This window comes from Haliotis asinina, chromosome 3 (assembly GCF_037392515.1).
Source record: "Haliotis asinina isolate JCU_RB_2024 chromosome 3, JCU_Hal_asi_v2, whole genome shotgun sequence".
In the NCBI taxonomy this organism is placed as follows: Eukaryota; Metazoa; Mollusca; class Gastropoda; order Lepetellida; family Haliotidae; genus Haliotis; species Haliotis asinina.
In genome coordinates this window covers 6,999,589-7,024,018 of record NC_090282.1, presented here as the reverse complement: position 1 = coordinate 7,024,018, position 24,430 = coordinate 6,999,589, and the positions used below count along the sequence as shown (strand labels likewise).

Genomic DNA, 24,430 nt, shown 5'->3' with positions numbered 1-24,430 from the left:
TATATTCTGACTGAAGCTTTTTAACTCGGGTAAACAGCTGATACACATACCTTGTTATGTAAACAATTGTTATATCTCCAACATACATTGTAATAAACACTATTCCCAATATCATGTTTTGTTGTCACTTACATTGTTATAGACGTTGCCCGAAGCTATGTTGTCAATCACCTATCACTATTATTTGGGGTCAAGGGTCACTCAGCTATCAAGGCTGTCATAAAGGTTTATATGAATGTGTCAGATTCTGTTTAATGAGGTATTTTTCATTAGTGTGACTGACACTTTGTTAACAAGACGTTCTGCAAATTGTGAGCTCCTGCATTATGAACATACCAGCTACAGAAGTATAATAACAGAAAATGCATGTGATGTAGGAAGAAATGTGTGCAGCACAAACATGGCAGCACCAGGTTAAAGCTTCTACTGTATTATGAATGTACTTCATGACATTTCCAAGTAGCATATTTCTATTCACTTTCATTTTCATTTATTTATTCAAACTTTTGGCCTGCATTTTGCATCACAGTATACAGTTTGTTGTAGGTTAGATGTCTTCAAGTGAACAATATCTTTCAAATACCTTATTTGAATATTGCTGAGCGCAGTGTTAAGCAGCTATCATATCAGATAACTTATAAATAATAATATTTGCCAGCTTCACCTTTTTGTAATTGCAATAAGTGTCCATTTACTTGTGCATTATCCTTGATGAGTACAGTGTTTGCAGTAGGTTTTGTAGGAGTGTGTGCAGAAATGAAATTATAATTATGTAGTCCCAATTTCCATTACAATCCTGAATCATTTCAAAATTCAATGGTTTTTCTGATATGTTGCTGTTTTAAGGTACTTTTTAAAATTAAGTAGATCAGAATTTATGCGTCCAAAACACGCACAATATTTTTTGCTTGTTTTGATTAATATATTTTTGTAGAAAAATTGCAGGTCTCTGTATTAATGCGAACACTGCTACAGTTGATATCTTGCAGAAAAACAAGTATGAAATATTACAATTTATGATTTCCTTGATGCAAGTAAGCTCTCCATGTTCATAAGTGACATATTATATTAAGCTCATACAATTTGTACTAAGGTCGGTTACAATGTTTGTTGCAGCCAACATAATTTCTTTCATAACTTTCATTTCCGAGTCGCTAAAGAAGTTCCCACCCCATGTCTGACCTCACATTTACTATGTGCAAGTGGAATGATATAATGCCATGACACATGCGAGAAGTTCCCTTTTGGATTTACATCTACTAGAAAATGAAACTAGGTGTAGTTGACACTTAGAGATGGTAACAGGTCCATGTCTCTGGAAATGAAGTGAAAATCTAAATGGACCAGTTATTTTCTCTCCAAATTTGTTATTTTCCTCATAACCTGCTAGCCCTAAATAATGTGTTGACAATCTGGTCATGACATTTTGTGATGAGGTGAATGAGATTTCATGCATTCCTCAGCAATATTCATTCAGTATCACACTTGGAACATCAACTCCTCACAAGATGCAATGTTGGCCTCAGCATGTCTGCTGCCTGGTATATCAAGTCAAAAAAGAAACTTCACATTCTTTCTTCAGGGCACTATGGAAGAACAAGAGATGGTAAGTTGGTCCAATTGTTATTATTGTATTGCTGAGATCTGTGCGATGTACTCGATACAGTGTGACAGTGCCACAATCAGTTCCATTAGGCTACACTGCCGTTCCAAAACATGGGTATACAGAATGTCAAGTAGCAAGAATAAAAATTCGAATGGAGATTGGCAGCCCGCAACCAATTTCGAATGGTCTGTGAGGACAGTCGATCTCTAAACATCTCATGTAGCCGGCAGAAATCTGTCACGTTGGTCTCAAAGGATGATTTGATGGTCTTCTGCTCGTGACATCACGCCTTGGCGATCAGAAGTGGTGCCAGTTTGTTGTAGACGACCTCGCAAGTCATACTTTTCATGACGGCTGCATCCCATTGCTCTTTCAATGTCAACAACGGATCTTCCCACTTGCAACATGCCAACGGCACATTCTCGTTGCACATTTGACAATTGTGGCGTTTAAAGTACTGTTAGAACTGTGGTTTAAAAGTGTTTTTTCAATTCTTGAGGCCAATGCACACGTGCAACTAAAGAAAACTTCGTTGTGAAAATCACGTAATCGACTGCACATGGAAAATCTGATTTGGCACTAACGTCATTAGCACGACGAATGGATGTGCTTGAGTGGGTTTTACTAACGTTTTTCCAGAGTCGACAGATAGTGATCCAATCTTGCAGGATCAAATGAAACTAATCATGGTTTGTTAAACAATTGCTATATTATGTTGACAAAAGTTATAACAAAATTCTGAAGAATTGGTGTGTTGTTCCTATTTACTTTGGCATTAGTTTGAGTCATTTACGATTATTGTTTTGGAGTTAGAGTGCAATTCATTGGAGAGATTTTGACACAAATGGACTGTACACTTGTGTCAATTCTGGTCGAATTTGCCCTTACCAGAATCAATACTATCAGTATACTCACGAGAGGCAGTCAGTGTGTTAAAGATAAGCTGCTGACAGTCAGTCTGGACTGTCAAACTGGGTTAAAGCTTAATTAACATTGCCTGTCTCTCTTTGAAATGCCTTTATGGAGCAAATGATTACACTCATAAAATCTATATCACTAAATAATGCAAAACATTTAATGACAAACACGTATACAAACAATAATATGAATCATGAGTGATGCAATACTAAGCAGCTTTGACTCTTTGAAAATGGACATGTTTCTCACATCAAGCCAAAGTATAAGGTACAAGAAGCCTGTTTAATTAAACTGATCTGATATTTCATAGCAAACAAGTAATCTCTCATAGTTTTGACATTGTGATGTAATGAAATGGAATAAAATATATAAATTGACAGTTCATTTTTATCTCGTCACTTTCCTTCAATAAAAAATCTGCTGATCTGTTGTTATGTTTCTCAGCCTTGACATCCAAACTTACATGAAATATAAAGCACCAGAGAGAATAATGAATCTGCCCAAAGTGAAGATTAATCCACATGAAGGTGACAACCATGTTGTGCAAAACAACAAATGCAATCCCTCAGTCCACATGAACCCTGCCATGAGACTCAACATAACAAAAATGGATGTTATCAATGCTATAACTATGATTTGCTTACCACAACATTTTCCCCCGATCATTATATTTGACTGGTAACATGACTGAGTAATAGCATTTCACTGTGGCGATGCATTGTGATATATGCCAGTCAGATGAGTGCTGTGCCCCAAGTCTGTACACTCCACATTTTTAAAAGTGAGATCAAGCTCAACTCATGAGAGGACGGACATTTCACATTTTGTTACGCTTAACAAAATGGAAATGTTAAGGGCTTGAAACTGAATTCTCTAGACAAACTCATGAACGTTATCTATCATGCAAATGAATCCTGAGTATTAGATTTCATCCAAAAGTATTGTATGTTCTAATGAAATGATAACAGTTGGTAACAATCCTGATGAAAGCAAAGTCACTTAAATGATTTTTGCAGTTCTAGGGTTTACTTAGGATACCCCTTGAGATGCTGTGTTGAAGTAAGCAGACAAACATACATAAAACATAAAAAACTGGAGATACATTACATTACATACCCTTACAGAAAGTCAACTTTCCTGGAAGAAAACATGCATGGAAATATATCAATAAATCGTATTTTACTGCTCAAACTCATTTACACCTTTAAAATGTGTTTGCTTACAATCTAAACATTTCAGTAATCAAGATTGTCATGATTATTCAGATTCCTAATCTGGATGTAAGATGCGTCTCATTTTCATCATGGCTTCATGAAAACAACACATCCATTCTGACCCGGATAAAACGGCTCCAGAGCACCTGTCACCTTTGGCAGATTGTCAATATGCACTACATCTGAAAAGGAAAGTATTGCACTTATGGAATGGAGCAGATGAGGTCTTATTCTGGTAAATGACAATAAAACATACCTCTTTGGGAGACCATATAGCACCCACATGCACTAGAAACACTAATAGCATGAAGTGTACGTGATATGCAATAATAACTGTATACATCCCATTCACAGTATCCTCCCAGTGGCTACTAATGGTTCTGCTAGGTGTAGTGTACCAATCACAAAGCGAGTTACAAACCAGTCTCAGCGCACAGATGGCAATATTCAAAACAACAGTCCCTGATTGTGTCTGAGTTTGTGAGATATTCAAAATTACAACAAAAAATAAAACTGACTGAAATTCAAAGGAAAGCCCTCAGAAATCATTATTATGGACACAACGTCTTCATTGTCCATTAAAGTGTTGGTGCATTTAGTCCCTAGAATATACATGTTACCTCCCTCCACTTGTCCTTTCCCATTATGTAGATGTTTATGTGGCCAGAATATGTTAATGATAATAAGGGCAGGTAATTTAAGGTTGTGAAAACCCCATTCATGGATCTTGGGTTTCATGTAGGTTTAAAGAAGTACAAACCCTGGAGATTTCAAGGATGCATTCATTGGATTCACTCCCATAACACAGACCTCCCAAAACACAGATAAAAACAGCACACAACTAACTGGGCCAGACTGGTCACCCCAAGTTAATGAATGGTCTGGTCCACACTTTGATAAATATGGAGAACAGGGACTAAGTGGAACAATCAAAATATTCTGATAGTTTTCTCCCTTCGCCAACAACTACAGCATACTGATGTTGAAGAACACAAAATAGTTTCCATGGACACCATTTCTTAAAGAAGATAAAGTAATTCATTTAGGTTAACCCTGTCTTGAAACAATCAATTGAAGAATGAATATACTGTCAACTGTTTAATGATGTTTTCTAAACCCCTCTTGGTATTCACCAATTACACTCTAATTCTTGACAAAGGATTATCTTAAAGACACAAGTTTCATGGATGACAACTTCTTTATTGTGAAGAGTCACGACGTTTCAAAGTATACTGACACACAATGAAAACGCAAAACCCGTTTGGTCATTTTCAAAATTATTTTACATAATGAATTCAGTTATCACACTTAGATAACTTGATGTAAGGTCGCCAAATGAAACCATAAGATTTGGGTTTGAACCCATTTAATGTTCCTGGCAACGGGATAATTCGACAAAACACAACTCTGGCAGTTTTCTTGGATCTTACGGGGTGCATGGTTACCGTGACATGTAAATGATGCATGAGCAAAGTGGAGTTTTGGACGCATAAAAGGCATCATGATTTGATTGTTTCACTACCAGTCACAAAATGCCACGGCTCAACGAACCACAGAGGAATCAAGCCACTGGGATGCTGTTGGCTGGAACATCACAGAGCTAGGTTGCCTGCCTCTCGGAAGTGCATCCATCGACTGTCCACAGACTCCAGCAATGTCATCAGCAAACAGGAAGTGTTTGTGACCGTCCACGACTAGGCCGACTTCCGGTTACGACACCACGTCAAGACCGACACTTCCGACGAGCACATCAACGGAACCGCTTTCAGACAGCAGCAAACACAGCTCGTACCACAGCAGGACGTAACGGACGGCAAGTGATAAGACGTCTGCGAGTTGTGGATATGAGATGTCCTAGGCCACACCGTGGAAACATCATGACACGTCATCGGGCTGCCAGACTGCAGTTGGCTCAACAACATCGCCTTATGCCACCCAGATTCTTCAACCAGTGTGTCTACTCTGATGAGTCAAGGTTCTGTCTATCCTTTGCCGACGGACGTCGATGTGTATACAGACGGCAACACGAACGTTATCTAGATGGATGTGTTATTGAGAGAAATCGCTTTGGTAGAGGAAGTGCAATGGTTTGGGCTACAATCAATGCCAGATTTCGGAGCCATCTGATTGTGATTAGGTACACTGACAGCACAGCGTTATGTCGACAGGATTTTAAGGCCTGTTCTTCAACCGCTTCTGAACAACCATGGATATCAGCAAATGCCCTTGATATTAATGCAAGATAATGCCCGTCCCAACACTGCGCGTCTTACCAGAGACTTTCTCTAACAAGCACAGATACAAGTCCTTCGATGGCCAGCTGTTTCACCAGATTTAAATCCCTTTGAACATTTGTGGGATGAACTTGGACGTCGCGTCCATCAATGTCAACGTCAACCAAACGATTGGCCCTTGCTCTACAGCAGGAGTGGCAGAACATTCCTCAAGCATCAAGTTTGTGCCAGTCCATGCCACAACGACTCCGTGCTTGCTTACAATCTCAAGGGTCTCATACTTGCTACTGACTTTGATAAAGGGGTCTGTGTGTTAAACTTGACGGGTTACGTCATCAGTGTGCAACTTGTCATCCTCTTAACATGCAAAGGAAAGACAAATAAATTTTTTGTATGACTGTATTAAAACTTGTTTGCAAATGATACGGTTTGTCATTTTTTTCCTAGTATGAAATGGGTTCTGCGTTTTCATTGTGTGTCACTATATATTCTTACTTCTTCATCAGGTGAAACGTCAATCGAAACATCGTGACTCTTCACAATAAAGAAGTTGTCTTCCATAAAATTGTGTCTTTATGTGTATCACTTCTAAATGCCATTCAAAGACTCCAAGGATTATCTTGCTAATGATAGATGTAAATAATTAACACAAAGTGTTCAATAACAATATGGTCCTATAGTTACCAGGTTTGTTAACTTTTTATAGGTATATAGGTGGGAAATGACCACAGTACTTATGAAAAACATAAAGCAAAGTAAGGTGCAATCATATCCTTAGTTTTCTTTAAAGATTCTGTTGGGATACCATCATCTCCTGGTGATTTATTCAGTTTAGCATCATCTACCAAGATATAATTTCTGCAGTTGTCATATCATACGACAGTTCATCATGTATCCAATCAGTACAATGTTCATGACTATGTTTGGTAATACAGTTTCTGATATAAGAATCCCACTCCTGATCATCATGTGATGTAGGATTTAATAAATCTTTAGAAAATGTATCCCATCTTTCTGGTAAAATATTATTTTTATCATATCACGAGGATGAAAATTATTTTACAACTTTTAAATATTATTTATTAAATAAACATTGATGAATTAAAGGATCACTTGCTACATTGTCAAAACACTTTACATGGGTGATACCATTTTTCTTAAACAAGGGTACAGCCTACTAATCACAGATGCAACCAGTCATAACGAGTGTTCTTTTAACACATCTGCATTTTCAGAGGATACCATTCATTGTAAGTGTGAAAGTCACTTAAACCGGTTAGAGATGTAACTTTTGACCATTAGATTCACGTGTGATGTTTTGTTTTTCTATTTATGGAATGCTCACTTAGTTCATTGCTATTTCCCATGTTTGCTGAACTTGACTTTTTCGAAATTTGTCTTGGACTCCTCCTTTGAGTTGAGTTGTCATTTAGTGACTGCAACAAAATTTTAAAAGAACAACTGAATACCATATCTACTCAGTATCAAAGCTTGTGATCTCTGTTCAAAATGCTTACGATAATCAGGACAACGCTTCAAAGACTTGACAGTCAACATAATTATCATTCTTGTTCATCTACTTTTCTGACTCTTTGCATTTAGACATGTTTATGAGCCACCACAATATATTGAAATCAAGGCTAATTGATAGTAAAAATATGAAGTAGTTTCAAGAATTAACTCTACAAATATGGTCAAATTTCACAACACATGAGTGAATGACTAGAAATGTACACAATTACAATGACTTCATTATTAAAGTCAAGTGATATTTTCTTATGAATACTGTCCCACATTAAGGCATGAACAAATACACTGGGACCATTAGCACAAGGCACTACAAACTTTATATACAAGAATGGCAAGGTCTTCACTCCAAGGGAGGTAACTGTAACACAGTAACTTTACAACTTCATTTCAGTAATATATATATCATCAAACCTGTTTCAAATTTACTCATCAATTATTACTACTCGGTCACATCTTGAGAGCCTGGTGTTTTCCTGTCAACAAGAATTTGCCATAACTGACATTTTTTACTTCAAATAATCTGTTTGCATACCAAGCATGATTACTGAAAAGGAGTAGAAACACTGAGTATATGAATTACCTTGTCACTTGCCTGACTTGCATTTCCTCTCAAGCTACCTGAAACAAAGAGGGTTTACCCTATGTGGTGAAAGTATACATTTTATTACATGACTGTACATGGTGTCCAAATGTGTTTCTTAAAGTAATCTGTTTGGTCATCAATATTACATTTTAAATTTGATTTCAGATTTCTGAAAGTTTGGAAGAACTACTATAAAACAATTTTATTTTATTATCCAATGACTGAAATTTGTTAATGTTTCAAATGGATAGTGCACTTCTGACTTACTTTCAGGCTTTGAATAATGTCTACTGTTTGCCTCTAGAGAGCTTTCATCAGCTGTATTCATCTGAAACATAATGAAATGGGTTACATAATGAAAGATCAGACAGCCACCAAATGCAAGCGTAATATTGAGTGACTGTGTGAGTTGGTCTTCATGGCACTTTGAAAAATATTTCAGTCCTCATGTTGCAGATTAGTGTGAAATGATAAAGGTCTGAGACATGAGAATGGGTGTGGTGCTCACAAATGTAAACTTCAACCTGGATGCATCTGGGACTTGAACCAATATTCATAATTTTTGCTTCTTTTACGCTGTAATTTACCCATGTAAATATGAATAAATCTTCATACAATCAAACTGAGACCAATAAATTGGTTTTAGAGGGTATTGCTACATTAAGATTAGAATAAGAAAGAGGCGACTAACGGGATTGGGTGGTCAGGCTTGCTGACTTGGTTGACACATGTCATCAGTTCCCAGTTGTGCAGATCGATGCTCATGTTGTTGGTCACTGGATTGTCTGGTCCAGATTCGATTATTTACAGACCGCCGCCATATAGCTGGGATATTGCTGAGTGTGGCGTAAAACTAAACTCACTCACTCACTCACTAGAACAAGAAAGTATATGATGAGACTAAACAATGTGAACCAGAAAAAAGCATTATATTTGTGTTGTTTGCTGTACAAGATACATGGGTCGTTTGTATATTTTTCAAGAAAACATTTTTTACCGTGAAGTGTATCATCTTTCAGATTTTCAGTCCTTTGTGTTTTTCTTGACATAATATATTTTGCGGAAATTAGTTAAGTTGAATGGCTTCTAAATAGTCCTCAACATTATTACACTTACATGGTGAGAAGTATGTCTCTGTGTGTTGTACTACTGGGCTGGACTGTTGCCAGTTTATAGTGTTAATTCACGACAATACCATGCTACAGTATGAAAGGCATTCCACCAATCAGACACAGTGCACTAACTCTCAGTCAACTAGTCCTTGCTTTATCCTATTTGAGTATTGAGCAAGGTACCAACTCTTTCAACATCTTTAGGTGTAATGCAGACAGAGAATCACTGACCTTCAACACTCCAGACACACTATCCTCCAAACCATGAAAATGATATATTTAATGTAAGTAACATTACACACTCAAATTACCCTCTGAAATCCACTTACACCTGTGTCATTTTATTGCAGCTCTGTACGACAAGGAAATGACCAAACTGTCTTTTTCAGACAACATCGGTGCACATCTCAACTTTCATTAGTTTTAGTACCTTTCGGAATTGAAAAGAAATATGGGTTCACAATAAAACAGATTCAAAATGAAAATATTCAGAGACTGCCTGATGGAGAATCACCTGAGAGTGCTTTGTCTACTCACCTGTGCATCAGCTATTGACTTGCTTGATTTTGATGAACTGGCACGTGCTGGACCTGAAAAAATAACACATTTAGTTCAGTCAGTGATATCTCAATAAAGCATGCATTCCTTGCTTCACTAACATGTGCAATGATGAGCCAAGACCTACATGTACCTGTCAATTGATCTCCCTCTCTTGCCTCAGAGACCGATTCTTCATCTGAGTCCTGGAAGAGACAGACACGTACAGACAGATTTAACAAATAAGAATACAGAACATTAATGATATTCTGTTGAAACTTTAGAGATATGAAAACAATCACTGCACCAAAAATATTTGTTTCTGGATATTAAATGTAATATATTGTGGCATTCTGTTTAAAAATGGAGGAATGCGATGCACCTCACCTCAAGATGCTCTGCTGAATGGTTTTCCCATGCTAATTTGGTTTGGCCTCGGATTACTGAAAATAATGAAACCAAACAATCCTTAACATGCTGCTAATATTTATAATGTAGTGGTTAGTAAGATAATATTCACTATGAACAAGTGTTTATTGTACAGTTTCTATCTGGTTTCTATGTTAGAACACAAGATATATTGGAATTTGGACATGTCAAAACACTGGGTATGTGATAGTTACCTTCCATTACTTCAAGAGGTGGCAGAAAGTAGTCTCCCAAAACCACCTTCTTCATGTCTTCCTTCTTGACACACTCTGAGATGTAGGAAGAGTGAAAAATGGCCAGATGCTCATTGATGTAGGCACTGCTGTCATACAACCTGTTCAAACAGTACCACGAAGTAGGAATATCAGAAATATGAATGCTCTCTTCAGTAGAGATTGAAATACATGATTATCTATCCATTGTCAAAAAGGCAGAACAAAACCTTTATAACATCAGAAAAGGAATGCTTAGTTTCATGTTGATATATAGTCAACAGTTTAATGTATCAATAAACACTGACACCTATCAGTGTTTCTGTGTCACTGATATTTGGAACTTTACTACTGATTTTAAGACAATGTATCAAAAGGAAACACACACATGCTACAGTAAATGTTATGATGTCACTTTCAGGAAAGAGTTTTGCATATCTCATTATGATCTGTGAAATATGTTCAGCATGTTTATACAACTATACAGGAATAAAGGATGGGCAGTAGCCATCAATGTCCTTTTGAATTCAACTAACATGGCAATCAGATTCTTGAACAAATTGAGTCAGGACCGGTATGAGCAGGCTTGTGCACAGTGTTTGCCTTGACGCAGATTACATGCATATTTGAAGCACAATTTTTCCATACTGAAGTTGACTTCCAAAAAACATGTCCACGACTCCCATGACACCAGGGAGTCATAATGACTCCTAAAGTTTCATGTCTAAGGCAAACACTGATATGAAGTATCATTATTATAAAACAGATTCAAGAATTGTACATAGCTTAAATCATAATGTTTTATTCACTTACTTTCTTGTATCAGCAACCTGGCATTCATCACTGAACACAAATTGTGCCTTTTCAAAAGAAACTTCTTTTCCATCATGCTGCTCTGAAATAATACACATATTTCTCAGACATTTTCTAGGTAAATGTTCATTAAAGAGTAATATCTGGTGGAAAAAAATGTTACAAACTGGGAGTTTAAAATTGTCCATTCATGTCAATGACAAAACACAGGCACTCCAAAGAGACAACATCTGAGAATAATAGTTGAGGGTCCTGAGAGGGTATATTGTTCAGTAATAAAACAGCATAAGCATTGTAAATACAAGGTCGCAGGTTAATGCATAGAGGTTTGTTAGGTTTTTACTCTTGCCGCAATAATACCTTTGCTGATAATAGTAACTGAGCTATTTAAAGTGGCATAAATCTAGAATCCACAAAACCACTGACTTCTAAAAGTAGAACACCTCCAGTTATTATAATCAGGACCCCCTGTCCTGCATCGCTACATTTGTGAGAGAATTCTTTACACTTACTCCAAAGTCGAATTCTCTTCGTGGGCACACTCGAAGAAAACCAAGCTGTCTTTCCATGAAACATGATATCAACTGGCCCTCCCAACTGGCGCATCAGACGTTGACAGGTGGTGTATGTCAGGCAACTCTGTAACTGGGAATACACTTTGACTTGAGAGCCAACGCACAACGATCGAAAACAGGACAGATTCTGTGTCAGTAGCATAAAATCTAATGCCTGGTTCCAGTGAAACGGCCAAATTACTGAATATCACATAACGAAATATATGTAAAGTACAAAGTGAATGCCTTATCGATATATGTGTACCTGGACCACATGGTAACGATATTATCAATAACGTATTCAAAAATACCGCGAGCAGACGCCTTCTGTGTTTACTTCCGTGTGGCGGAAGAATGTATATTTAAGTAAATCACGAGTCACTATCACCAGTGTGTGTCTAAGTGACTATAACATTGTTGTAATGAATCCTAACGTTATATTTAGTTTTAAGCTCTTTAAAAATGTTTCAAAAGACGGTATTTTACGAACTATACAGTGTTAAAATAGTTCCGCCAGGCAGGTGTTCGATGGTTATTTCCGGTTTTCAGTGACGAACAATGGAACCGAAGAGAAGAGTTCCTGAAACTGGTGGCCTTCCAGCAGGATGGAAAAGAGAGGAGGTTGTCCGTAAATCTGGGCTTTCAGCTGGCAAAACAGACGTGTATTACTATAGGTAGCTATCGCATAGCGCTGAAATTACTCAAGCGGTCAAGGTTCATTGTAATACCCTCAGTTTTCGTTCTTTGCTATTCTGAGCATCTGTACCTGTCAGCGTTATTAGCCCGTACATTTAGATGAAATTCAGTGAATTGTATTCAGTAACAAATTGGGCCACGGGGAGTAGTTGTATACTTTTTATTCCTATATTATCACATTGTAAATACACAGCCATATAGCCTAGTTGAAGTGTAAAAATGCATGGCGCCTATGACCATTGATGATAAACAAGATGGAGGTCTTGCATAGAATCGTGTCGTCATTTGCTGCTAACTGAAATTCAGTGATAATGTTCAATCAACAGTCTATTCAGTAACACAGATGCCCTCTGTACATGCTCTGACCTGTGATTAGTGATAAGAGGCGACTAACAGGATCAGGTGGTCAGACTGACTGACTTGGTTGACACATGTCATCGGATCCCAATTGCGCAGATCGTGTTGTTGATCTCTGGATTGTCTGGTCCAGACTCGATTATTTACAGACTGCTACCATATAGCTGGAATTTTGCTGAGTGTAGTGTAAAACTAAACTCACTCACTCACTCATTCACTCACTGTACATGCTCTCAATTTCTGAATAATTGGCAACAATGTTATGTGACGCTCATTGTATATATTGACAATATATATGTGTTAAATATGTACAGTCAGGCCGCGTTAATCCGGACACTTCTGTTTCTCATCAAAAACGTTTTGATAGTGAAACGTACGGACTACTGAAACAAACTTTTATGAACACAACTACAGTTACTTCCTTTTGACATGGCAGTGCATAAACATACAAGCGTATACATTGTTAGTTTCAAAAGACTTTATTAGAGTTTGTAGACATAACAAGGGGCGGTGGGGTAGCCTAGTGGTTAAAGCGTTCGCTCGTCGCGCCGAAGACCCGGGTGCGATTCCCCACATGGGTACAATGTGTGAGGCCCATTTTTCTGGTGTCCCCTGCCGTGATATTGCTGGAATAATGCTAAAAGCGGCGTAAACCAAACTCACTCACTCACTCACTTGTAGACATAACAACTTGAATATTCATATAATAACCAATCAATGCATGCAATCATGTCTGGATATATTATACATACACGTAACAAAACTCACTTGTGAAAGAAATCTACATGACGGTAACAGTTCTGAATAGTGGAACTTTTAACTTCGGACCAGGCAGTTTTCTCAGTGCTTCTCGGAGATTAAGCGTCTGTGGCTGGTCGGCACACTGGATGAAATGTTTGACGAGATATTTCTTGTAGTGGGCCTTGAAAGTTCTCATGATGCAAGCATCCATTGGCTGAATGTGCGATGTGGTGTTTGGGGGCAAGAAATTAACTTTCACGTGGGTCAGTTTGACATTGGCACACTTTTGTGACTGGCAGCATTGTCACAAAGTGTCAAACACGTGATTGCATCTGTCTGTCAAATTTCTCTTTTTTTGTGCGGCAGTAATTTCACATCTTTTACCCCCTAGGGGTGGGACTTGGAATTATGATTGACAAGCGTCAGCTGATTTCATTTTGACACAGAGTTTTATACAGGAAGTAAGCATGACAGGTATTACTCCAACTAACCAAAAGTGAGACCTACTATTTGATCAAAATCACAAACTAACAACATCTTCACTTCGGAAGTGTCACTTAACAAATACCACTGAATGGGACTCATGGTTTGAAGGGATTATCCGAACCTTTTTGATGTACCGCCGGATTAATGAAGCAAAACTATGTGTAATTAGCTAATCTGTTACCGTTGATTAACGTCCGGATACGGAGAGTGAAGCACCGGATTATTGAATCAGCTGGTAAGGAGTTTACATAGTAAACAAGATTGGTTACAGCTAGTTATTGTTCGGATATCGCGGGAATCGGATTGTAGGGGTCCGGACTAACACGGCCTGACTGTATATATTGACAAAATGTATTAAAATATATTGATACTCATGGTATGGCAGCTGTTCTAAAGCTTTTTGTATTTAGCAAACAATTATCATTAACTCCAGATGTCAACCCCCACCCTGTTGACACGTTTTTATGTTGTTTAGGGTACATTTATGTCTACAGAAGCATAACAGGGTTACTTATCTGCATAACCTGTGTCGACAATGCCCCCTCATACATTCTGAATCTGACAATGTGACACATGAAATGTATAGTGTTGAGTCTGATGCCAACCATTGACCAGAGAATCTATCTCTGTATTTGGGGAATATGATCAGAAAAAGTTACACAGTTAGGAGTTGATTAAAATAAAATACTAGTAGTTAACAGGTTTTGAGATCTGAGGACTATTCAAGTATTGTGTGTAATATTCAAATAGATTTGCTTGTAAATGTGATATTCAAATAAACGGACTTAGGTGGCAAACCTCTTGACTGGGATAAGCTATAGCATACCTGGAGTGCTGACATGAATAGGCTAGGTGGCAAACCTCCATTTTGCAGGTGGTATAGATGCAAGAATAGCAGTCTATATGTCAGCTTTTGTATTCAGATGTGAATAACCAATATCTCTAGCTAATGCTGGTATATATCATGTGCTGGTTCATGATTGATCTCCCATTATGTCATGCTTACTTTATATTTCAGCCCAGATGGCAAAAAGATTAGAAGCAAACCTCAGTTGGCACGTATAATTGGTGATGCGCTTGACTTGAGTGCATTTGATTTCCGCACAGGGCGGATTATCTATAGTGCTGTTCGCAAAAGTAAGCGTATGAAGGGATCATCATATGACTTTGCCAGAGGTTTGTGAAAAATACACCTTCATGGTTTGGGTTGTTTTCATTTATCTTTTAGTAGTCCAAAGTAGTGTCTACCAGTTCCTAGCCTGACTGACTTACCACAATGGCTGATATGCTCAACAACATTTATGATATCATATAAAATTTCTTGACCTATTAATGGAAACTATGTATTTACTTTGATTTTAAATTTACCATTCAATTTAAATTTTCGTCAACAGAAATCATGTTAGTTCATTCCTTTATTCAACTGAATTCAACATGGAATTCTTACATTGGTAAACACTTTCTCAGACAGAAGAAAATCAATCCAAATATCCAGAGACAGATGCTCATCACTGAAATTGTTACTGGATGATTCATTGGAAAAGTAACAGAAACAACATTCTTTTGGATTGATAGTTTCTTTTGCATGATACTGGTGTTTGTAAATTTGACAGTCAAAGAGTTTATTTGTCTGAGAAATTAAATTCATGTATCAACGGTTGGAGTAGACTTGGTAAACCTGGAAGAATTTTAAACTAAGTTCCAGGTTGTCCCTATTGCAGGCATGTTAATAATATCTTTATGCTTCATCCTACAAAAGCTCTTTGCTGTCTGTACAAATGCTTTAGTAGAATAGACAACACAATAGGACTGTTCATAGTGGTATTGACACAATACCTGTTGAAATCCTGTACTAATTACATTAATCCTACTAATCAGTCTTATTTATGCTGGCCCATAACATTCTAGGGTAGAATAGTCTTTTGATAACCCATGCTCTCTATAAGAGGCGACTATGGGATTGGGTGGTCAGGCTCGCTGACTTGGTTGACACATGTCATCTGTTCCCAATTGCACAGATCGATTCTCATGTTGTTGCTCACTGAATTGTCTGGTCCAGACTCAAACATTTACAGACCGCTACCATATAGCTGGAATATTGCTGAGTGCGGCGTAAAATCAACTCACTCACTCATTCACTCACTTTTGTTTGTGCTTTCATAGAATATATACTGTCTTATCATGCTTATCCCTAATATTTTAATTAATTCATTAATCATCTTATACATTTAAATAAAGTGCACTTTTAGTTTGAAAGGTAATGCAACTAAATCCTTATCCAGTTTCAGTACTCTTTCATGAAATATATTTGAGGTATTATACCAAATGATTTCAGAGGAACATGAAGATTAAAGCCAGTTTTTATTCCAGGTAGAAATCTTGTACTTGTAGGGCTTCGTCATGATGCGAGCTTGGTGCTGCCAATCCGACAGACAGCTTCAATTTTCAAGCAACCGGTGACAGTAATCAGGAACAGACCAGAAAGCCAGACCAAGACAGAGTTAAAGCATGGACCACAGGACCCACCCAAGCAGGTATTGGCAGCAGACAATAAGCTTTAGCCAATAAAGCAAGATATGTGACCAAACTGCTTGTCATTATTACCTTTAGTGCTGTAGGTACATAAGGATGGATTCGGTGTATTTGAGATCTGTATCAATGAAATGAGTTTACCATCAGAAGATATAGCTAAAATGTTCCTTGTGGAAGTGGAGTCCTCAATCTTAGACCCCTATGTCCAACCAGCAGGGACAATACAATCTTTACTTTCTAAGACTGCAGTTCAATACAGGTTTTCTGGTATCTATTCTGCCAAGAGAGTGGAAATCAGTGGTTTGATGTGTCATGTGTGGTTACTCTGTCATGTACTGAAAACAAAGACTGCCTGAGTCAGTATATTGATTTCCTTTTGGATACTTTGTGCAGTAATTGAACTTGACAACCTATTTTCCCGCGGCAAGGGAGTGAACTGAACATAAACAACATGGCCACTGATGTGCAAATTTTCAGTTTATGATAAGATTTGCAGAACTTGTGAACTTCCAACTGAACATTGACATATATTGTCATGTCTTTATCTGGATGCTCAAATGATTTGATGTATTCTGCGTAAAAATAACCATTTTAATTGGAAAATATGTCTTGATAATTAATCGAACCAGGTGCCACCATTTTGTTTGAAGCAAATTCTGACAAACATAAGTTTGCCCGCCACTGATGGTGCCCATTTCAGGCCACAAGATTGTAGTTTGGCTGACTATTTACAGTTAACTCCCTTGCCTCAGGAAGCTTCATTAAACCACCAGTGTCAAACTAAGGGAGATAACTTCACTTGCTAATGCATGTCTGGAAGAGAAACAGTAGTATGGATCACAAGGGCTTGGAAACATTGTTAGAAAGACAAATAGGTGTACAGAACCTACTCTATTACTATGAAAAGGGAAAGGGATGTAACAAAGAAACCATCCCTCCAATTGGTCGTTATATCCCCTTCCTTTCTTGTAGTCCTAGGGAAGTGTCTATACACTCATATGTCTTTCTAACACTCCTAAGCCATACTAGGCCCTGTGGTTTGGATTCATTTGAATGAGATTATGAATATCATGACTACTATGTAAGTATTTCATTTGAAAGGACATATCCATGGACATTAAAAGTGTTTTTGTGAAGGTCTAGCATGAGATATGCGTAATGAAGACAAAACCTCAGTTTCCTTGAGAGGCATTTTAGACTGTATTCATGTAGATATCAAAACGTTGCTCTCATTGCAGTAAACAACCTGACCATCCACAGAACTTGGGTTTCCTTTTCCGTTTTTAAAAATTAAAAGGAACAGCAAGTTAACATATCAAAGACCAATTTACCCACTGACATATTAGCTGCACCCTGTTAGCATGTCAATGACATATCAACAGCCTCAAAACACTGACACATCGGCTGAGACAACATCCCAGTGTAACCCCGGTGATACGTTGACCAGGGTTTTGCGCAAGACAAATTTGCATCCAGTAGACACAAATTTAGAGAAAAGACTCAGAAAACCCATTCACAGAAATACCAAAATTGTACCTACATAGAGGATATACCTGTGTCAGTTATTTCCCCCACCGTTGATTCATTCCAGGCTCTGTAGTGATTATCTGACAGTTCACTGCACGACACTGCTTCCATACTTTACAGGACCCTCTCTTTGCAAGTGTGGACCTCTAAATTTATTGACTTTGCAAGTCAAGGTAGACACATGTGGCACAACCATCACAAGATGCTGAGGTACAGAGCTTGAAAACTGTCATTTCCAAAAACATAAAAATGTCTGCAACCTCAGTGCAATATTTCATGTATACATGCAAAATTACTACTTATTTTCAGCTGTTCTGGGAAAAACGCCTTCAGACCCAACCTGCCTGTGATCTTGTGGAAGAGAGTGACAATCTCAGCATGGACCTGCCAAAGAATATGCAAGGTCAGTATAGGTCAGATAGACCCTGTGTGTATTCCATGTCAGGTAGACATTGTGAGGGTTCCATGACAGGTGGACATTGTGTGGATTCCATGTCAGCTAGACACTGTGTGGGTTCCATGACAGGTAGACATTGTGTGGATTCCATGTCAGCTAGACACTGTGTGGGTTCCATGACAGTAGACATTGTGTGGAGTCCATGACAGGTAGCCATTGTGTGGATTCCATGTCAGCTAGACACTGTGTGGGTTCCATGACAGTAGACATTGTGTGGAGTCCATGTCAGGTAGATATTGTGTGGATTCCATGTCAGGTAGATATTGTGTGGATTCCATGTCAGGTACAGAGTGTGTCAGTTCAATGTCAGGTAGATAGTGTGTGGATTCCAGGGCCCACTTGCACAGAGCATTTCTTAAACTCAACTCCTGTCTACAGTTGTCTTCAAGTGCGCAAGTAAAACGTGGAACTGGTTACTGCATACAAACAACCCCAAAAAACCCAACCCACAAATCTTTGAAGGAAATGATAGCGTTGAAGAAGGAAGCGATAATGTGGAAGGTAACATGTATAATGACTCGTACACGTACCTCAGGGGTTATTCTCTCATTTTTTTTTTAACTAAAAATATGATACTGCAATCACAGAAATATCATGTTTTATGCAAATATTGAAATACAAATACATGAACAAATTGGGTCTTGAGTTATTGACCTAATAATCATGAAATTAAAAGATAACACATACATAAAATTTCCTTATGATATAACACCTAAATGTATCATGATTTGTCAGTGGCTGTCCGTTGAACATAGTTTGGCATCAGGTCGGTGTTATTTGGAGTAAATCCCAAATATATTCCACAAGCATTAGATTTGTAAAGATATGAAAGTGTGGCATGACTATGGGAGTGTTGTGAAAAATTCATGACAGGGAAATATGAAAATGTTTTTATTTCGTGTGTGTTGTATGTGTTGTTGAATGCTCATCCACAGTATATTAATTACTTAATGCTATTTTGTTGATAATTGTTTTTTCGTTTTGTTAAAAAAATGTTTTACGCAAATTTCACATACTCCAGCATGTATATTTTTCCCGTTTGAAGAATACTTGCATTATATTTAAAATGCATAGATTAAAACTCTTGTCTCTCGTCAAATTCAATTTTTTCAAGTAGGAAAAAACATAATTTTGTATGTTATACAACTGTAGATTATTTCAGTGATAAACTAAGACAAAATCATTAACCGAAAAGAAATATGTGGACATCTGTTCTGTCACAACAAAACATGCATTGTATTTGTGTGTGGCAGATTTTACGGCAACAGCATAATCTGCGAAGGGAAACCACTCCCATCTTGCGTAAAAACTAAGATTAGCTGCCCTTGAGTAATTGAAAAGGTCATGGCCTCTGCTAATCGCATGCAGACACCTTTCGTTACTATCCTTTCATATCAAAAAGGTATGGTGTTCATACTTTTTCCAACACTAAATCGGGTGAGAATTGTACTCTATGATAGTTAAATATTCTGGATTCTATGTCAGGTAGACATTGTGTCTATTCCATGTCAGGTAGACATTGTGTGGATTCCAGGTCAGGTTGACATTGTATGCGTTCCATGTCAAGTAGACATTGTAGATTCTAGGTCAGGCAGATATTGTGGATTCCAAATCAGGTAGACATTGTGTGCATTCCATGTAAAGTAGACATTGTGTGGGTTCCATGTCAGGTATATATAATGTAGATTCCATGTCAGGTTGACATGGCAAATTTGGATACTGCAAGGTCCTCAGTTGCTTCACAGCCATTGGGCTTCTAGGTTTGATTAGGCTCATACAACATGATTTGTTTTGATCACAAATGGTTCCAGGAATCAGTGGTTAGTCCTCACTAATATAACCAGAATATTGTTGATAGCTGAGTATGATCCCATTCCTTTGTAGACACTTTTGGACTCGAGATTTATGATTGCAATGACTGGATTGAATGTGTCTTCAGGTATTCTGTTCCAGGGTAGAATAGGCTTTCAGCAACCCGTGCTTGCCATAAAAAGCAACTGTGCTTGGCAACTAACGGGATCGGGTGGTCAGGCTCACTGACTTGGTTGACACATGTCATGGGTTCTCAGTTGCGCAGATTGATGCTTATGTTGTTGATCACTGGATTGTCTGGTCCAGACTCAATTATTTACAGCCCGCAACCATATACCTGGAATATTGCTGAGTGCGGCGTAAAACTAAAGTCACTCACTCACTCATTCACTCTCACTCACTCACTCACAATTGTGCTTTCATAGAATATTATCTACAGTCTTATCATGCTTCTTATCCCTATTATTTTAATTAATTCATTAATCACCTTATACATTTAAATAAAGTGCACTTTTAGTTTGAAAGGTAATGCAACTTAATCCTTATCCAGTTTCCAGTACTGTTTCATGAACTATATTTGAGGACTGTCTGGTTATTTACAGACCGCCACCATATAGCTGGAATATTGCTGAGTGCGGCGTAAAACTAAACTAACTCAGTCTCACTCACTCACTCACTCACTCACTCACTCACTCACTCACTCACTCACTCACTCTCACTCACTCACTCACTCACTCACTCACTCACTCACTCACTTACTTCTATTCATGTCAAGTGAAGTGATAATAGTCAAGACCTGCGCTGAGTACAGCTAGACATGTTTGTGTGAGCTGAGTTATAATGCATACATTTAACTATCAGGAATGAGTCCTTCTTCAGAGGAATTTTTTACAAGGCATGTGGAAGTAGGGGCAGTAAGGAAGGATCACAATATATAGATGAACAAACTACAAAGAAGTTGTGCATCCATGTATTGCCATCCTTCCCCTACGTCTCAGAAGGATGGATGGTTTGCATGTTATGTTGTCTACTTGTCAGGAAGTTCTCATTCCCCCTTCCTGTTTCATGTGTCTTCTTCTAAAATTAAGGAACGGTAGTCAAGTGGTTAAGGCATTAGATCATGACGTTGAAGACCCAGGCTCAATTCCCCAATGTATGAAGCCCATTTCAGGTGTACCCCATCGCGTTGTTGCTGCAATATTGGAAATAAACGGCATAAAAACCAAACTCACTCACTCACCCTAACAAATAGCTCAGTATTCTGGATAACAGGTGAGAAAAAGTGACAGGGATGAGACTTTTCTACAAATCCACGGAATTCTGTGTATTTGATTGTGCTGGTGTCATTAATGATCTGTATGTTGTATTGTTTCATTTGACGAGAACCCAAAGATGCCCAGCCCATTTTCCTATTCCTTTTCTCTCATGCCCATTCTCATCCCTGATATGAACACAGTAAGTTTGGTTATCATTGGACCAGATGTGCAGGGATGAGACTTCCCCCCTGGATTTGGTCATGATGTGGTCATTCTCATGACTCGTCTAAACCTGAGTCCCTATGACACACCTACCTACCCACCACACCCACTCCCTCCCCCCAAACCCCCACACTCAATTTCTCTTTTCTCTCTCACTGTAACCATCGTCATCCCTGGATACAGATGCACAGGTTTCTGCAGGTGTCTCTTGCATTATTAAAGTACTGGATTCCTCTCTTTTTTCAGGCTGTGGGCCGGAGATGACAACAGAGAATGTGTTCCAGAGTATTTCTGCAGCCCTCCACCTGAGCAGTGTCCCTATCACAGGACAGAATGCCAGCAAGTCAGCCATGCAGAAGAACCCCGGTGTGAACATTGACACCTCACAGCCACACATCCAGCAAATGGTGATCCATGAGGAGGATATACGTCGCCAAGAGGCTCGTGTCAATGATGCTCGCAGGAAGCTGCAGGACGTCATGATGCTAGACAGGTAATGCTTCTTACCTTGTATTATGGGTAATGCTTGATGAATTGGAGAGATACTACTTAGATACTACTTCGTTTCTGAAAATGATGCTGGATAGGTAATACTTGTCTCCTCGTATTAGGGGTAATGCTTGATGAATTGGAGAGATACTACTTAGATACTACTTCCTTTCTGAAATTGATGCTGGATAGGTAATACTTGTCTCCTCGTATTAGGGGTAATGCTTGATGAATTGGAGAGATATTACTTAGATACTACTTCGTTTCTGAAAATGATGCTGGATAGGTAATGCTTCTCACCTTGCATGATGGGTTTGAACACTATTAGTGATACTACTTACATAATGCTTAATTTCTGAAATTGATGCTGGACAGCCAGTGCTTGTCTCCTAAACACAAACTATATTTGGGTTTCCACTTTCTATGTATAGTACTGGTTCATAACTGACTGTGTTCGATCTGGGGTTTGAATCGTCTCTGTCAGAGTGAGGCAGGTGGTACAAAGGTTCTCAGTCACTATAAGAGATTAAAGATACTGTTCTAAGTAGAATCGTTCACATATTTAACTTTGTAATCAGTCACTGTTGTTTACTTTTCCAGGTAATCTGTAGATTCACCATGGACTCATTCATTATGTTACTGATTTCATCATGCATAGGACCATTGCATGTATGGGCTGAATGACAGACAGATGTTTTCTTCATCTTCATCTTCATCTCGGTAATATTTCCAGTGATCTAGCTCTGCAACACAAGCATGTCTTTGTCATGAGTTGAGATGCTGAAGGCTTTCATCTGGTATACAGTACATCAACTGCTTTCAGCATGTTCAACCATGGCAAATACCATATAAGGTACCAGTTGAGATGGTGATACCAGTGAAACCAGGAATATTGAACTAACCCAGAAGATACATTGAACATAATGCATACTTTGGCTATTGATCAAGTGCTAATTGTTCGGTGTGACCTTCTAATGGTTTGAATAATTGTTTTTCCAAGGAATTATCACCATCATAGTCACCCATCCTTCATCATTTCCTTGTTACCAGAATCAATACACTTTTGGGCATTGAGCTTCCAGCTGATCCACAGTGTTGTGTAAGAGCATCAGAAAAGGGTACCTATTTATATTTCATCAACATGTTTCATGATGTCATGCTCACCATCAGCAATGTGCTGTGTTTGCATTCCATAACCCTGGATCAGTTTAGTGTTTAATTTACTGTTGCTCATTGTCTGTGGGACTGGGACGCAGTATAAATGTACATCAGCACGCTGGGGGTACAACAGTATACATGACATAATGTCATCTGTGTGATACACATGCTGGAGAGATGATTGACTATTTCAACACTTTGTTTAAGGAGTCACTGGCGACACTGGTTTGTACTGAAAATTTGAATAATCTGCTTTAAAATGCCTACCTTAACAGTTTAGTAATATTATTTTTATGTACAGATTGAGTGCCAGTTATTTGGTAATGGGATTTTAATATGTGATTGTGACTACAGTAGGTTGATAACCTGAATATGCCCAGCTATAATACCAGGATGGTAGAAATACAATGAGGAGTAAATGAGGTGTAACCATAGTTACTGGTAAGATATGCTACTCACAAGAAGTTAAGGAATACCTGATGTTTCATATGGGTATTGCAACACAGCCATTTAATTTTGGGTGTTCTAGAACTTGTTTTGAGTAGTATATAGTGATAGTGAGTGTCCTTTCAGTGAGACAAGTTCATTCTCAGTCAACTGTACAGTGTCGTCAAGTTATGTGATGTTTCAGTGTTAAGACATTTACTATATTATGTTTGTAGATGTTTGTAGTTTAGTGTGTAGATGATCTACCTGCGACTGTACCAAAAATATGAATAAAACTTGAAAATATGGTCTTTGTTTGTGCCTATTCAATGTTAGCATCCATGATGATTTTAAATAAAGCCATGGAAACCTTTCATGTTCTTGACTGTAGCTGAGAGTTACTTTCATGACATGGATTCACACCTGGACTGGTGCAGAGTGTGGCATTACAAAACAATCACACACAAATCACACAACAATCATACATATTCAGGGTTAGCCATGGCCAGTGGTACAAAATTAGGACAGC

General features: G+C 38.1%; 2 protein-coding genes across 2 annotated transcripts; one reads left to right on the top strand and one right to left on the bottom strand.

The window, feature by feature from the left end:
- Positions 1–2,659: 2,659 nt before the first annotated feature.
- LOC137277386 (telomere repeats-binding bouquet formation protein 2-like) lies at positions 2,660–12,106 on the bottom strand. Its single transcript, XM_067809091.1, has 11 exons — positions 12,008–12,106; positions 11,701–11,833; positions 11,189–11,270; positions 10,358–10,497; positions 10,122–10,177; positions 9,889–9,940; positions 9,735–9,787; positions 8,353–8,413; positions 8,083–8,120; positions 7,318–7,408; positions 2,660–3,920 (listed from the first exon to the last, which is right to left on the bottom strand). The coding sequence occupies exons 2-11, from the start codon at positions 11,792–11,794 to the stop codon at positions 3,826–3,828; spliced, it is 762 nt and encodes a 253-aa protein (XP_067665192.1). The 5' UTR covers positions 11,795–11,833; positions 12,008–12,106; the 3' UTR covers positions 2,660–3,825.
- Positions 12,084–24,214, top strand: LOC137277385 (methyl-CpG-binding domain protein 2-like). The gene is made up of 6 exons (XM_067809090.1): positions 12,084–12,416; positions 15,041–15,198; positions 16,414–16,556; positions 18,391–18,484; positions 22,075–22,321; positions 22,918–24,214. The coding sequence occupies exons 1-6, from the start codon at positions 12,301–12,303 to the stop codon at positions 22,919–22,921; spliced, it is 762 nt and encodes a 253-aa protein (XP_067665191.1). The 5' UTR covers positions 12,084–12,300; the 3' UTR covers positions 22,922–24,214.
- Positions 24,215–24,430: the final 216 nt, after the last annotated feature.

What these genes read in the sequence shown, in the direction of transcription:
- LOC137277386 (XM_067809091.1), bottom strand. Translation starts at nt 11,794, where the DNA reads ATGCGCCAGTTGGGAGGGCCAGTTGATATCATGTTTCATGGAAAGACA. An exon ending in ACCTCTTGAAGTAATGGAAG is followed by an intron (nt 10,178 to 10,357) that starts GTAACTATCACA and finishes CATTATTTTCAG; the next exon opens with TAATCCGAGGCCAAACCAAA. An exon ending in GGGAAATAGCAATGAACTAA is followed by an intron (nt 3,921 to 7,317) that starts GTGAGCATTCCA and finishes TTTCCTTTTCAG; the next exon opens with ATGTAGTGCATATTGACAAT.
- LOC137277385 (XM_067809090.1), top strand. Translation starts at nt 12,301, where the DNA reads ATGGAACCGAAGAGAAGAGTTCCTGAAACTGGTGGCCTTCCAGCAGGA. An exon ending in ACAGACGTGTATTACTATAG is followed by an intron (nt 12,417 to 15,040) that starts GTAGCTATCGCA and finishes TTTATATTTCAG; the next exon opens with CCCAGATGGCAAAAAGATTA. An exon ending in CCTGCCAAAGAATATGCAAG is followed by an intron (nt 18,485 to 22,074) that starts GTCAGTATAGGT and finishes CTCTTTTTTCAG; the next exon opens with GCTGTGGGCCGGAGATGACA.